The following is a 16,108-nucleotide window of genomic DNA, read 5'->3' as shown; positions in this document are numbered from 1 at the left end:
CCCCAGGCTCCGGAGTTTATTCAAGACAACGGCCGCGCTGTTCCACTAAAGCCGAGGTAGTTCAGGTTGCTTGTCTAACCCTGATATGAACAACCTGCTTATGTTACTCAACTTGCCCTTCTTACGAAACGTGTACTCAAAAGTATTTGTACGGATTTATCAAACCTCTCGTCTGCTCCCGCTGCCCGGAGATGGAAGTAAACCACTGTTGTCATAGACGTAGGGCGCTGGGATCATCACGAAAGCTTTTGATCGACCAGGAGTGCAATACAGCATCCAACCGCCGTGTGAGGTCTTACGTGGACCCTTTACTGTGTCAGGTTTTTTAGGGGGGGTCATAACAGACCACCTACGGCTCATTTCCTCACGAGAGCCAGTGGCTTCTCTGCAGGCTTCCTGTATTGCCCTGCTCTGCAAGACAAAAAAATCCCAGTTGTCAGGGCCCGTTTTTAGGCACCATTTCTCACAAACCGGTTACCTGTGCAGTGTGCCGTGACGCCTACATGCAAATATCTATATGAGCGCTATAAATATGATTGAAGGTTCCCTACCCCAACAAGGGCCGCTCTCCCTCGAAAGAGGCTAGAGAGGCCTTGAATGGATGGTAAATCGAGTTAAAACTAACGTTGGAGGTGTTTTTTTGAGGAGGGTCAACGGGTGCCGAGGTCAGCCCTGGTTTTCTTTTTTTTCCCCAGGGGGCAAAATTACTATGGATTAGAAAGAATGAATCGCTCCGTTTCAATCGAGTAGAGTTTGAGGGCAAAAAAGGGAAACACTTTGTACCGGGCAAGATGGGCGAATTAACCCTAATACATTCTCTACCTTCTCCCGTTGAAACCCAGGATCTGGGCTTTCAAAGAGTCATCGTACTCCCTATGGTTTACCCTGTTTAAACCCGTTATGTATCCATCTTTCTGTCCTCTGTTCTGTGAAGTTGTTGCAGACACTGGGCCGTTGTCTTGCTGAGACCCAACGTCCCCGTCTTCGTGTTGAAACACTCGTACTGGGGGACGCTTTTTATTTTTACAGGTTGACACGCAGTTGGCCCGAGCTGCGTGTTTGTCTGCAGGCGTGAACGACTGGGAGGGAGGTTTAAAGTGTAAATAACTCTTAAGAAAAAAAAAAAAGCTTTGTATTGTTGCGTTTCGCACTCTGTGGCGCTCTGTATGTAAGTATAGATCCTGTCATTGTTTTAGCCAAAAGCATGTTGCTAAAAAAAAAAAAGATTTTTATGGGAGGCTTTGTGTTAAAAATATTATTTTTTGGATTCTAAATACAGAATGTCCAATTAAACTGTACAAAACGAAAACAATAAAAAAAAAAGCTGAATTTGAAAATATCCATCCACATGCTTTTCGACAGTGTGTGTGTGTGTGTGTGTGTGTGAAGGTGTTAATACAAGGGGATGCCTGCATGACACTCATCATCCTGAACTTTCAGCCATGTTTAGCGCCTGCGGAGGCTGCCATCAAAATAATTACCGAGCCTCAAATCTCTTTTTAAACCTTTTTTTTTTTTTTTTTTACAAGCTCTGTAAGCACCTCCTAAAAGGGCTTCTATTTTTTGATTTCTGGCACAGTTGGCATCCAGTAAGTGCATGTAAGTATAGGCCCAGTCAGTCCTGCTATAATTAGGCTGGTTTTGGGGCTGAGCCGTGCCACACTGGTCTGGAGCTGGTCTGGTCTCAGTAGTGGGATTGTTAGATGTTCGGCCTTGTTGTTTTTCACAAAAATGTATATTGAGTGATGGCGCAAAAGGAACCTGTGCATTTTAGCAATTACCATGAATCGCAAGGGAATATTAAGGCGGCAATCTGTAAATGTTCTTCTTGGTCACTTAAGGTGGTCGGGATTTTCCTGTTCATTTTTTTGTGAATGTCCGCTGGATAATCAAATTGACCGGGACTCTCTTCCACTGCTGCCCGATGTTCACCTTCTTGCCGGGAAAGATGCCACTAACGATGGAGAAGGGACATACCGTCGCGGAGCACGCGTGCAGAACGCAAACACATTGAATGGCTGCTTCTAACAAAGCACCAGCTAAATGAATATGAGATAAATATCAAATAAAGGATTTTTTATTAATCTTAATAATCTGACAGATTACCACTTTAAGACTACCGCCGTCAAATAGGGCTTTTTGACGAAAAAATTAAATGTTGTCTTTATTAGTAATTGATGAGGAACCGATTGACAACGCTGGGGAAAGGGGCGAGTTCGTGTGCTTTAATGTAGTGTACTTTGGCCGAGGCTTTCGAAAACACAAAAATCTGAAGCTCTAAAAAGAACGCGGCGGAAGTATGAAACCGCTGGTTTGTCTTTTAATCATTTCAACATTTCACAAGACGAGTCAAAGATACATCGTACTGTACAATAAGTCAATAGTTCTGTTGTTGTGTTCATCATCTCTTTGGATCAACCAATATACAAATCTGTCACTTTTACATTGCAGCAAATGATTGCATGTGAGATATGTAACAAAACAAAAAAAAAAAAAAATCAAGAGTTTTTCTCTTTTCTTTCTTTCTTCCATTCTTTGAAGCATATCTTTAATATAATTCTCCCTGTAGTCGATAAACTCCATGCTATATAAAATAGTGTAAGTGAATGCAAAATATTCCATTTTCCTTTCTTTCACCTTTTTTTTTTTGTTTGTTTGTTTTCCAAAGCTTGCTGTGATAGTGAAAAACGGGGCGTGTCACGAAACAAGATAACGCAAATAGCATTGGAATGCAGGACTTAACGGTAAGCTGGAGATAGAACAACACTACACGTGGATGTCGTCTGCGGTAGACAGTACCCAGGTTCTCGCTAAAAGAAAAAAAATAATAATAATAAAAATAAAATAGCGTTAATAAAAAAAATAAAATCCGGTTCTTTTTCCTTTTTTTTTTTTGTCAGGCTTAAAACGAATGAATGAAACTCCCTTCAATGTTTGCGTGTGTTCTGCACCGACTAGTAAAGAGGAAGAGGTGAGGATAAGTGCGTCCCTAGAAGGTGCAGGCGAGGTAACAGAGCTACAGCCAGGACAAGCAACGGGACGGCAACGCCGTGCGCGGGAGGAGCCAGGGGTCGCTATGTGATGTCATCGAATCAAATATTGTAGTATCGGGAGTGGACGTTCGGAGTGGCGGCCACATCGATTAAATCTAAAAAAAATATCGAAATGTCCCTCAACCCATTCCTTCTGCGAAGGCTGTGGATCATTCCGTCTGAAACGTCTTCATCCCTGTTCCTTTCTTATTACGATAAGGAATACTCGACTCTGATTGGTCTATGTCGGTTGTCGCTGACTAGTGAGTGCAGTGCCCGCTGGCTCATCCAAACAACTCCCAGTCCCGACGTGAACTGCCGCGCGTACAGGTTGCACCGGTGAAGGCCCTCGTTTCTCGCGGGGAAAAACCACGGCCAAGTTGCGCTTTTGGATTGAACCGAGCGGATATCGGGGCTGGCGCTGCGGAGGCAAGTGACTCGGTCACAGCCCTGGAGCCCCGCCCCGCGGGAGAGCCCCAGAGCCCCGGAGCCCCGCCCCATTGCTGCACAGAGCCGAGCGGCAGAGCCCCGGAGCCCCGCCCCGCCGCTGCACAGAGCCGAGCGGCAGAGCCCCGGAGCCCCGCCCGTTCCTTATCTATAGAGACTAATCAAACTTTCAAAGTCTGCGTGAGGGTAATCTGTAAGTGCTCATTTTTGGGGTTGCCCCTGACTCCGTCCTTGTGACTACAAGTGGCCGGCAGACGGCTTCTCTGTTGCGGCAGCGCGAAGTTCCGTCACAGTGACCTGGCCGTAGGATTTATTTGAGAAGGCAAATCAGGGGTAGCCCCCCCCCCCCTACCCCCCACCCCCCTGTTGAATGAGAATGGGGGGGGGGGGGGGGTCATATGAAAAAGGGATATTAGTGAAAAGTCTATAAAAATACTGTTATTCATTTGGAGGAGAGAAAAAATACACAATAGGTCGATAAAATCTACACATCAAACTAATGGCACATACATGTACATGATCAATACAAAATTAAAAAACATATAAGCTGAAACTTTAAAAGAAAAAAATACTCTTTTTTTTTTTTTCAAGGTTGAAAGTGCTAGAATTCAGATTAGCTCACAGAAACCCAGGGAGGACAAACTCAATACATGCCAATCGCTTTTTTTTTTTTTTTTAACCTTTGAGGGCTTAATGAATATACTATTTTCTTTTTTTTTTTTTAATAATATATATATAGATAACAGTTCATTTTGATTGCTACAAATTTGGCTTGAGCCAGAAAGATTAAAGTTTTTTTTAAACTCACGTTAAAAAAATCAATTTATTTTTTATTTTTTATTAAAATTTTGCCTTTTCAGCACATCCGGTAAATACTTAGAAAAGTGCTGATAGCCATTTCTTTCTTTTTGGATCAATTATATCTTCATTAAAATGTGCAAGAGTTAAAAAAAAAACTCTTGACATTGGTTGTCATCCAAAATAACAAGGTTCCAGGGGGGGTGGGGACTGATAAGAGTAAATGATGATAATATGATATATGATGATGAATGATAAAACGAAATTGAGGTAGGGAGTCCCTTCTAGTTCCTCTTTTATTCTTCTGGAATATCCATCCCTTTCCGTGGGGGGGGGGGGGGTATCGTTTCCTACAGTATTGAAATAACACCGAGTTTGCGTTTTTCTCTTTTTCTCAAAAAAGCAATTGTGCAAAAATGTAGTTTCTTCTCCCCAGGTTTTGGTAAGAAAAAAAAAAAAAAAAAAAAACATAAAAATGAGGTGATGTGTTGTGTTGTTTTTCGAGGTCCTGTTTTATACAAACAGAAAAATAATATATCATACGACAAAAAACGAAAAAAAATAAAAATAAAACCCCCCAAAAAAATGACTATAGGCGATACCCCGTGCGGGTCGCGCCTGGATATCGCTGCATTTTCTCATTTTCGGACCCTTTTCCTTTGAGTCTAGAAGCAGGGGAAGCAGGAGCATGGAGAGGATGAGGAGGATGAGGAGGATGAGGGGGGTGAGGGGGGTCCACAAACAGTTTATCACTTCGATCTGTGCAGGATTTTGGCCCCCCCCCGCCCCCCATCTTTTGCCGTGTGAAATGTTCTAGTGGTCTACAGTCTGGTGTCCACCAGCAACCGTAGCTAAAAAGCAGCAATTTTCGATTTGGGAAAACTTCAAAGTTACCTTCTTTGTTTGTGGATTTTGACGAGAACTCATATCGACCCGAAAAAAACAAAAAAAAAAACGGGGTTTTTGGAGTCACGGCGTAAGAGGGGGGGGGGGGGGGGGGGGGGTGTCACATAAATAACCCTCAAGCTTCCAGATTGACTCTTAGGTTACCTTAGGGTTTAGGTATTTAAAAGGCTCCACTTGAATTTATTGGTGTTCACTAGGATTTTGATGACCCCCCCCCCACCCCACAACTGACCTGAGGATATGGACCTAGGGAAGAATTGTAACTTTTCCCAAATTCAAATTCTAAATCCATCACCAACGCCGCTAAAGGGTCGACTAGAGCACAATACAGACGATCCACAGTCACCCCCCCCCACCCCCCACCCCCACCCCCAACCCAGTCATGCTCTCCGTGAAGGCAGATCGGGGATAACGACGGAAAAGAAAGAGTTAAAAGGGAAGACTAATACTTCATCAATTATTTGATCAATAAAATGCAAGGTACACGACAAATGTAAACCTGCCAGACATCAAAAAAAAAAAACATCATCACTTAAGTTTTTAATACTACCTAAAATACACCTTACCGAGATAAAAAGCAATTATTATATATATATATATATATATATAGATATATATATAGATATTTTTTGTCCTTGTTGAGATTTTGTACACTGCAATAACATTCGCGAAAAAACACAAATTTCCTTAACTGTCACTATGCTTCTTCTTTGTTGTTGTTGTTGTTGTTGTTACCATTCACATATGTCAGGGTTTTATCATCGCCGCGATCCATCTCTTTCTTTCAAAAGGGGCCGCCCTCGTGGTTCATAATAATAATATTAATTCATATTTTCTTCTCAAAATATATTGCGGATATATATAACCTGGGATGGGGGTTGCTGGATGGAGATGGAGACTTTCGGGAAGGAAGGAGAGAACGGGCAAAATGGATTTGGGGGTGGGGGTCGGGTTGATGGAGATGTGGGAGTGGGACGTGTGGGCGTGTGTGTGTAACTGCCAGAGAGGTTTCCTGAAAGGTGAAGTGCCATCTGCTAGAAAATAAAAGTGCTTCTCTCGAGGAACAGTAAAAAGCCGACGCTCAGCACATCCGTTTGAACTAAAACACACTTTTTTCACATTTGTTTTTGTTTTTCCTTCCTTTCGAAATGAGTGGCCCTCCGTGTGGTCTGTTGAAGGAAAACACCAACTATTGATATAATAATATTATTATTATTACAATGATTATTATTATTACTGTTATTATTATTATTGGGTGAGCACTTTTTTCCAGGTTTGAATAGGGGTTTTCGAGCACGACATTTGGGGCTTTATTTAATTGCCGACACGTAAATGTCTTCGTCCGGCGATACAAAGACACATTCTAGAATGTTTCTCACATTTGGAAAAGCAAAAAAAAAAAAAAAAAAGAAATTTAAATTTAAAATATCCACTTCAAACTATTTTTTTTTTGTCTGGGTCACAACAAGATGTAATCTCCAACTAAAAGTGTATCTTTGATTTTTTTTTCTTTCGTGTTATTACTTTAGAAAGTATGCAGTACCACACCTTTAGGCCTACTGATCCTGCCTTCTAGACTAGTGAATAGGGGATGGGGGGAATAAAGGGAGAAGTAAATGGAAGAAAAATAGATGGGTTAATACATCGTTATAACTAAAAAAAAAAATTAAAATAAAATAAAAAAGTAAGAAAGCCCAAATAAAAGCTGCTTCAATTCCTTTTCCCCACCTTTTTTTCCTCCCTTTTTTTTGCTAGATAAAAAGGGTTTAACTTCCTCCGAGGCTCTTTCATTTAAGGCTTCTAAGTGTTCCATTGTTTCTTTATTAATCCTAATTCTTCACCCTTTGGCGAACCCTAAGCCCTTTTAAGAGAAACCGCAGCCCTGAGTGTCCCGGGCTGCTTGGGGTTCCTCACTGGAAGGCCTGGTGGAAGCGAGGCAGCGTGGTGGTGCTCAGGCTGGAGCTGAACACTGGTGGGAGGGGGTGCAGGGGTCCGAGGCCCAGACCCCCGCCGGAGCTCTGATGCTCCTGAGGTTGCGGTTGCAAAGAGGTAAGAGGCGCCGTGGCGTGCGGCTCAGCGGCGTGCAGGGATGAGGAGGAGGAGGATGAGGAGGAGGAGGCCACCGATGAGGTGTAGCCCATCACCAGGCCTCCCGTGCTCATGGGGGCGCTGTAGGGAGGCAGGTTGAGGGGCAGGAAGCCCAGCAGGTGGGAGAAGTCCATGTTAGCAGCGCACAGAGACTCGGCGATCACCGCGGGGCTCTTGGACAGGAGGTGGTCCCCGCACAGCTCGTCCACCAGACCTGAGGCAGGCTCCAGCCCGTCCTTGGAGGGCGAGGCGGCGGCGTGGGGCTCTGCGGAGCCGCCGAGCGGCCCCGGCAGCCCGCTCTGCAGATCCATGAGGAAGCTCTCCATCTCCACCTTCAAGGGCTTGTCCAGCAGGTATGAGGTAGATCCCAGCTGGTACTTGGGGGCAGGCTGGGGCTGCGGCTGCTGCTGGGGGGCCGGAGGCGGGTGGTGCGGAGGCAGCGGCGGGGAGTGGTGGTGGTGGTGATGGTGGTGATGGTGGTGGTGGTGGTGTGGGTGGTGGTGGATGGACCCGGGGGGCTCCATGTGACAGCCCATGCCCATGGCTGCAGACAGCGAGCTGGACATCAGGGAGGGGTGCGGGTGGCCCACCCCAGAATTGGACATGGCCTGGAGGTGGTGAGGGTTGTACATGCCCATGGGGAAGGGAGTGCCGCTGGGGAAGGGCTTGCCCATCATGGGGTCTTTGTTGGGACCCATGCCGCACATCATGGGGCTCAGCTCCTCCTTGATGGAGCAAGGCGGCGAGCCGGAGCCCAGGAGTCCCAGCATATCGGGAGGCTCTGTCTTGATCTTCATCAGCTCCTGCGAGTGGCTCTTTTTGACGTGGCGGGTCAGGTGGTCCTTCCTGCCGAAGCGCTGGGCACAGTACTGGCACAGGAAGTCCTTGCGGCCCGTGTGGACCACCATGTGCCGTCTCACATCTTTGCGGGTGTAGAAGCGGCGGTCGCAGTGGTCGCATGGGTGCTTCTTCTCCTTGGCGCCGCCTGAGGACTTCCCCGAGTGGCTCTTGAGGTGTTCCAGCAGCACGGGCGTGCTCTCGTAGCTCTGCATGCACACCTTGCAGGTGAGGTCCCCCGACGTGGCGGAGTGCATGGCCACATGGCGCTTGTAGCCCAGCTTGGTGTTGTAGTGCTTTCCGCACTCCTCGCACTTGAAGGCCTCTTTGTTGGGGTCGTGGGTCTGCAGGTGGTTCTTCAGGTGGTCTTTGCGGTGGAACATTTTCTCACAGAACGAGCACTGGTGGGTCTTCTGCGGAGAGTGTGTGGCCATATGCCTGGAAAAGTCAGAGATGGAGTTCAGAAACAAAGAGATGATCTAAATGACTGATTCTTTCATTATGTCATTTATGTTTCCCATGTAATTGTGGGTCTTATTTTACCGGGTATGCATGTGAAAAAAAAGTATTTCTTTCGGCGAATGACGGACTAGCTTATTGAATGAATCAATCTAATAATCATCATTTTTCATCATATCCTCTAATGACTTAAAACTTGCATGTAGGGCCGCTGTGCTTACTGCGCGGTACCTGAAAAGTTTGTATTTGGAGCTGAAGGCCTTGGGACAGTGCGGCTGGGAGCAGTGGAAGGGCTTCTCCCCCGTGTGACTGAAGGCGTGGAGGCGGAGCTTATCCAGCGACGCGAACACCGCCCCACACACCAGACACTCACTGCCGCCGGCGTGCTGCGCCAACGCTCCCTCCTCCTCTTCCTCCTCTTCCTCCTCCTCCTCTTCTTCTCCCGCTTCCCTCTTTCCCCTCTCTCTCTCCCTCTCGCGCTCTCTCTCTCTCCCTCTCTCTCTCTCCGTCCCAAACGGCTTGGCGGCCGCCCGTCTTCCCTCGTCCTCCGGCGTCAGTGCAGTAATGTGGTGTGAGACATCGGCGGCAGCAGCTGCCATGGCAGCCCTAGAGTGCCGCTGCCATGGAAACCCGGCCGTGGCTCCCCTGCCTTCCAGGCTCGGTGTGGGAAGTTGGCGGCGGCGCTTCTTCTTCCGGAAAAATGCAGGGGCGGTCCGAGCTCACAACGGGGGGCGGCTGTCCCAGGGACGCATAGAGTTAACGTTGGTCAAACACTACAGACACAAAAAGTGACACATGAATGAAATAAATGGATACATTTATGAATGAATAAATTAATAATCATTTATATTTAATTATATATACACACACACACACACACACACACACATATATATATATATATATATATATATATATATATATATATATATATATATATATATATAAAATACTATGTATATAGTATTATTTTATCTTTTATTTTTCATTTTATATATTTGATCATATTTGATTGTACATATTTTATCATATATATTTTTTATCTTCTTTGTGCATTTTTTTACATTTCTTGCTTTAATTTGCTTGACTGGCTGACCTTCTTCTCCTACTGTTCCTCTTCCCAAGTCCTCTTCACCTTCTTCACCTTCTTCTCCTCCTTCTTCTCTCTCTTTCTCTCTCGGTTTTCTCCTCCTCACCCAGTCCCAACAGCTACTGTTGGGGGTGAGTGGGAATTACTACCATGCATCTTTATTATCCTGCAAAGAGAGAGAACAACATGCATACTTAAAAAAAAGAATATGGGAAGTCAATGTTCAGGGTTGACCAAATATCATGGTGTAGCGTGAAAAAATAACACCCAGAAATGCATTTTCTAAAATCCTTTTAAGACAAAGATTCAAGTTCAGCACCGCAAATGTAGATTCTTATGCTGATGATCCTTGAAAATTCAAATTTATGACCTTTTAAAACTTTTTAAGGATCCACTGACACCCTGTCAACAGCAGGGCCTCACTTCCTGTCATCCTTTTTGGGCTCACTAGGGGGCACTAAATGACAACGGTGGGGGTGGGGGACGGGAGTGACTTTTATTTCATGTCAACAATCCTTAGATTAGAAACACACTGCACGTCATGTTCCTGCAGAATCATCAGTCTTTAAGATGTTAACGCTTCGCCGCTGTGATGACAACGAGGCCAGGGAAGCTGGTGCGTGTGTGTACACGTTGTGAAAGTTCAAAACACTCCTGTAATCCTGAGAAAACAGTGAAACAGACACAACCCGCAGGGGTGGGTGGGGGGTGGGGGCAAGGCGTGCGTAATGCAGAGTTCCGAGAAGCCTTCCTATTCTACCTGTCGCTGTGGATCCCACAGATTTCCGCCTACAGGGGAAGAACGACCTCCCCGACCCCTGCGAGAGAACACAGCGGCCAAGTCCAAGGTTGAGCCTCCCCAACACTGCAGCCATGCCCCGAGCACCGGTCACGTGCGGGGAGGGTGCACAGAGACACCGTAAACACACACACGTACACATACATACACATGGTGTACACAAACACCATCTGTGTACACACTCGTACCGCGAGTATACGGGCGCGGGCGGACGGCGGCAAACACACACACACACACACACACACACACACACACACACACACACACACTCACACACTCACACACACACACACACACACACACAACCTCCAATGTAATGGAATCTGTACCAGAGGTCAATGAGTTAACAGCGAGTGTAAATATCAGTGACTGCTGCGTATCCAACCGAGTGCATTAGGTGCTTTTTGTTTTTGTCTAATGTTTTTATATTATGCATACATAATAAGGGCTGTCACCATTGCGAAAATTTAGCTGATTAGTTGATTAAGTCAATGATTAATCGCCGATAATTGTGATCATCAAGATTGAGTGATTTTTATGCCACTATCATAGTATCAGCTCATAATCAGATATAATCAGGCTTTCTTGTCCGGTAAAATGTAGTAAAATGTAAACTGTAAAAGCAAAATCGAAGAAAAGTACTTCCATACAATATGTAGGATTCATAAACTGTATTTACAATGTGGACAGCGTATTGAAGGAGGTAGAGGGTTACTGGGTGTTACTGACAAATAAATATTTAAATGTAGACCATTTAAAGTATAATGCACGTCTTCTTATTGCAGAAGAGCTTTCGATTGACATTGAATTTGGATAGACAGTTAAACTTGCCTGAACCCGAATGATGGAAATGCAGCTAATTCACATTGTATTTTTTGCGATATTCCCCACGTTGGTTTAAAAATTCCCCTTAAATTTAAATTTAAACATATGATTGTGGAGTGTAGTCCATTTTACAAAACCATTGTTATAATTGTTGCATTTAGGAGATTATGTAATGATAGTGCCAGCTCCATGTATCATACAAAGGATGCATGGAACTTATTGGAGGCTTAATATTCAACCGTAGCTCTTCCCCTCACGTACAATCACGGTACTTGTGCGCGCGTGTGTGTGCGTGTGCATGTGCGTGCGTGCGTAGCGGTGGTTAAGGGGAAATGACAGCTGTGGCGCGGTGCAGCGGTTCATCACCCAGCGGGGCGGGTGCACGGGGCCGACACCCAGTCCATTGAGCAGCCTCGGGGAGCCCAGCTCCATTGTGCACGGCCTACCAACATGGCACATTCCTGGGGCTGAACCACGCCGCGCTGCCCTCCTCCGCGCACGCACACACACCCCCACACACATATACACACACACACACACACACACACACACACACACACACACGCACACGCACACGCACACAAAATCCATAGGGCATCCACAGACCCATTTCATCCACAATGCCAATTTCAAGCAAAAGGACAGATTCATAAAATCCTCTGGATGATGTGATTGATTTCAGCTATTGCATTGGTGTTGTGCGGATGTCGACTCTGTGACCACCGAATCAGGCTAGTTGTGACTTTATAACATGTTTGTTGGTGGTTCTCAGCTTAAATGACCACACGGGATGCGTGGTGACGGGCCGTGTAAATAGATTGTTTCCGATCAAGCACTTTGAGCGTATCAACGTTGATTCCGTGCAATACCGTGCACTGCTACACCGATACCCTGTCCAAAATATAGATCCTCCCCTTTCTGACCATTATCATCCAGACATCATCCGTACCGCAGTCCTTCATGTACATTCTATGTCACACCGTCATTTTTTTACGACGTGGCTGCCGTCAAACCATCTGGACTTCCCTGTCTTTTAAATGAGTTGCCATGGTTACAAAACACCACCATGCTCCACATTGTCTCCGGTTTTGCTGATTATTGGCTTCAGATAGCGACGACGACGCAACGCTTCAATTTTCGGCGACCTCGGTTCAAATTGATTTGCCGAAGAAAGCTTTGCAAAAACTTTGCATGTTGGTCAAATCTTTCCGTTCCGGTGCGGTAAAACACGATACGTGAAGTGTCCGATCTCAGAGAGCGACCTCGGGTTACAGATAAACAACCGCAGTCGGTTAAAAAAATAAAAACAGGACCACTGCACCGGCTCACTGACGGCGCGTTAATGAACGCTGCCGCTAGAAAAACATAATTTTGTCCTATGCTTTTGCTGCTAAAACGCCACGTTGGGGGACAAAGCCTGGACTTCCCCCCATCGCAAAAGGGAGGAAGGCAGCAGTGAACCGCCGCTTTCCAAATCCTGCCTGTGTGCCTTTGGTTTCTGTCCTGGATGAAAGAGCTTCCACATTCCTTTCCTGAGAGGTCAGAGGTCGGCCCCTGCACTGCCTGCCTGCGCGCCCGCCACGGCTCCTGCATGCTGAGTGACTGGGATTAACCCCTTCGCCGCCCGGGACCGAGCGGGGTTTCCACGCTGGATAAATATCCAGCAGCATGGCGGGGCTGGTTGTCGCATGCCATGATAGGCGAAGGGCCCGGGGTAAGCTCGGTGCTTAAGCATGTGTTCCTCCAATGGGGGCCGCGGTGCCGGTGTGAGGTATATATGAATATACCTAAATATAGAAAGTGAGTTCACGGTTCCAAAGCTTGGGTGACCGCAGGCGCTCAAGCGACAGAAAGGGTACAGCGTGGAGATAGAGAACGGAAAACAAAGATGGAGTGCAAGGTTTGCACAGCTCGGACCTTTTCATTTTCTATGAATGAGAGTTTACGTCTTCATTTACATCGTGTTTGCAAAGTGCGCACAAAGAAAAATAAATGCACACAATTCAATAATATAAAATGAGATTCATCAATAGTGAAGATGGCGACCGGCTCCAGTAACAGCGGCTTCCAGTCGCAGCACGGATCCGAAATGTCTCGCAAATTTTCCCAGATTTAGCGCAAAGCCGGCTTTACACCGGGGGGGCAAACTGAGATTATAGCTTTGGAGGTTATTAAATAGTTAATTGTCTCGTTAAAAGCCGGTTTAAAACGATAATTGCCTTCCATTACAACCGAATGCTGCGTCTGAGCAGAGTTTTTTTCAGATGGAAATGAAGACAGTTGTGAGATAGGGCGTTCGAGGGTGTGGGAGAGGGCTTCTGAGCAGGGACTGGGGGGAGAGATAGGGAATTAGCGGGTGAGAGTGAGAGAGAGAGAGGTGGGGGGAGAGGGAGAGGGAAAGAGAGAGAGAGAGAGAGAGGAAGAGGGGGAGAGGGAGAGAGAGAGGGAGAGTGAAAGGGAGAGGGAGAGAGAGAGAGAGAGAGAGCGAGGGAGAGGGAGAGAGAGCGTGGGAGAGGGAGAGGGAGAGAGAGGGGGAGAGAGAGTGAGAGAGGGAGAGCAGGAGAGCAGGAGAGGGAGAGAGAGTGAGAGAGAGTGAGAGAGAGAGAGAGAGACTCCGCGGGGAGAAGAAGTTAAGAGACAGGGAGGGATAAAGGGCTCAAGAAAAAAAAGAGGGAAAGGAGGAATCACTTTGCGGCGATGCGGCCGGGGGTCTTCAGGCCGATCAAGTGACTCTGGGACGGGGGGGGTTGTTGGAGTCGGGGGGGGAGGGGGCGCAGGTCATGCTTTACCGACCACATTGACCCGAAACGACAGCCAGGGAAGAACGCAAGAGGGTCAACCGACTTGAATTCAGCAAAAACAGTGAAAGAGGATTTACAACAAAGCATCCGAACGATTCACTTTTAACCTTTTACTCAAACTGAGGTCAATGCCCAAAAAAATTGAGAATAAAGGCTTTTCTGTTTATACCACAAGCGTTTAACGCTGCATGCAGCTACTTATTTGTGGTTAATACTAACCTCACTTTGTCATTAGTATTGGAAATGCCCCCGATGGATTCTGTCTGAATCCATTAGTCTGATCTGTGGCTCAGTGACGCCGAAAAATACTGCGTATCGACCTTTCTGACATTTGACACTTGTGACGCAATTCAGTCCACACCCTAAAAGTAGTGAACACTGATAACCAGCCGTAAACACTGAGGCAGAGCGACCCCTCGGAGAGGCCAGTCCCTCACAGTCACGGTACTGGAGGAAGGGGGGGCACTTGGAGAGTTCTGGGGCGTCGCCAGTTCCCGGAAAAAAAAAATACACGGGGAACACTCAACGCCGCACGGGACAAGCAGCCGTTCGACCGGCTGAAGGAGTCAAAACGTCGTCTGGGACTCGATCGCCGAACGCCGCCAAAGTCCATTCGCCGCGAGGTCGCCGGGTTCAGCCGCAAGCTCAACAACGGAGAGTTGAGCTCTCATGGAGAGTCTCAAATAAAAAACGTGAGCTCACACCCCCCCCCCTAAAAAAAGACTTATTCTTATTTTTTTTCTTCAAGATGCCATATCTAGCCATTTCCCTTCCTCCCCTCTCTCATCCAACAACCCCACCCCCCCAACCCCACCCCCTCACCCAACAGGTTTCGGTTCCTCTCCGCCTGTGTTCTGTGAAGCGAGCTCAAGCTGTAAAGCTTCACAGATAGAGGCCAATGCCCGACCCTAACCCTCCCGACGGTTGGGGCAGCCTTGCTCCGCTACGTTGGGGGCGGAGGTGTGGGGGTCGGGATGTGGCTATAAGCATCCCCCCACACACCCCCCAGCGCCACCACCACCATGGCATTGGAGCTAAAAATAGCCCACGCTGTGGTCTGGCTTAAGGGTGAAAGGAGTGAGGTTAGGGAGAAGGGTGGATGGTGGGGGGCTTATCTAACAGTCAACATCTTGACGACCACAGTGCTCGCTTTCCTTCAACGTCACCCTGATGGTTTCACGAGGCCGAAAGCAGCAAGAAAATAATAAAATAAAATAAAATCAACATTCATTGATTTGAATTTAATTCTTTCCTCTTTCCTCTGGAATGATTGGAAAAAAAGCAGCAGAGCAGTGATACGCACAGAATCAAGGCACAAAATACCAAAGTCTGCGCTACATGTAGGTGATGCATGGACTGGGTTTCGGTATATTAACTGTCATGTTTTGGACCTGGAGCCCGACCCCTGCGTTGCGTTCCGGGGGCCGCGGGACGCCAGGGGGTCAGCCAGGTTGTCGTAGGGTGACACCGAGTCCACGCTGCCATTCTGACACATGGGAATGTGTGTGTTTGCAAGACTGCGGGCCACACACACGCACACGCACGCACGCAGGCACGCACGCACGCATGCACACACACACACACACATTTACATATACGTATGCCTATATGTATGACAGATGAAGGAGCACCAGTGCACACACAAACAAATAATCTCCCGCACAATATCCAAAGTGGATCCAGCCAGCGGGAGCTAGCGGTTGGCCGTTTGAAACCACTTTCCTCACATCGCAAACCACCCTTCCAAAACGCCCCCCGCAAACATTAGTATAGCTGGATCCATGACGACCTAGCTCACCCATTCCGCTTTCTAGGCGTGGACCGAGCGTCTTAAAAAGCAATTTTAATGACACGGTTTACGATTTACCCTTCTTCTCTTTCTTGCCGCGATCGTCCAAGCCAACCCAAACACCCGGAAATCAGGGTGGGCTCATTAGCTGCTTCGCCTCCTCCTCCTCCCTTCTCTTCCCTCTCCCTTCATCCCTGCCCATGCCTCCTGTTGTGGGCAGACGCAGCCCGGTCACGT

At 47.0% G+C, this 16,108-nt stretch overlaps 1 protein-coding gene across 1 annotated transcript; it reads right to left on the bottom strand.

The window, feature by feature from the left end:
• Positions 1-7,093: 7,093 nt before the first annotated feature.
• Positions 7,094-9,166, bottom strand: plagl2 (pleiomorphic adenoma gene-like 2; the record flags this gene model as incomplete). Its single annotated transcript, XM_080015854.1, has 2 exons — positions 7,094-8,546; positions 8,799-9,166. 2 exons carry the CDS (start codon positions 9,164-9,166, stop codon positions 7,094-7,096), a joined length of 1,821 nt encoding a protein of 606 aa, XP_079871980.1.
• Positions 9,167-16,108: the final 6,942 nt, after the last annotated feature.

The sequence above is a fragment of the Zeus faber genome, assembly GCF_960531495.2.
Source record: "Zeus faber genome assembly, chromosome: 15".
Lineage (NCBI taxonomy): Eukaryota > Metazoa > Chordata > Actinopteri > Zeiformes > Zeidae > Zeus > Zeus faber.
The sequence above is the reverse complement of the archived record's forward strand: the minus strand, read 5'-3'. Positions and strand labels throughout refer to the sequence as shown.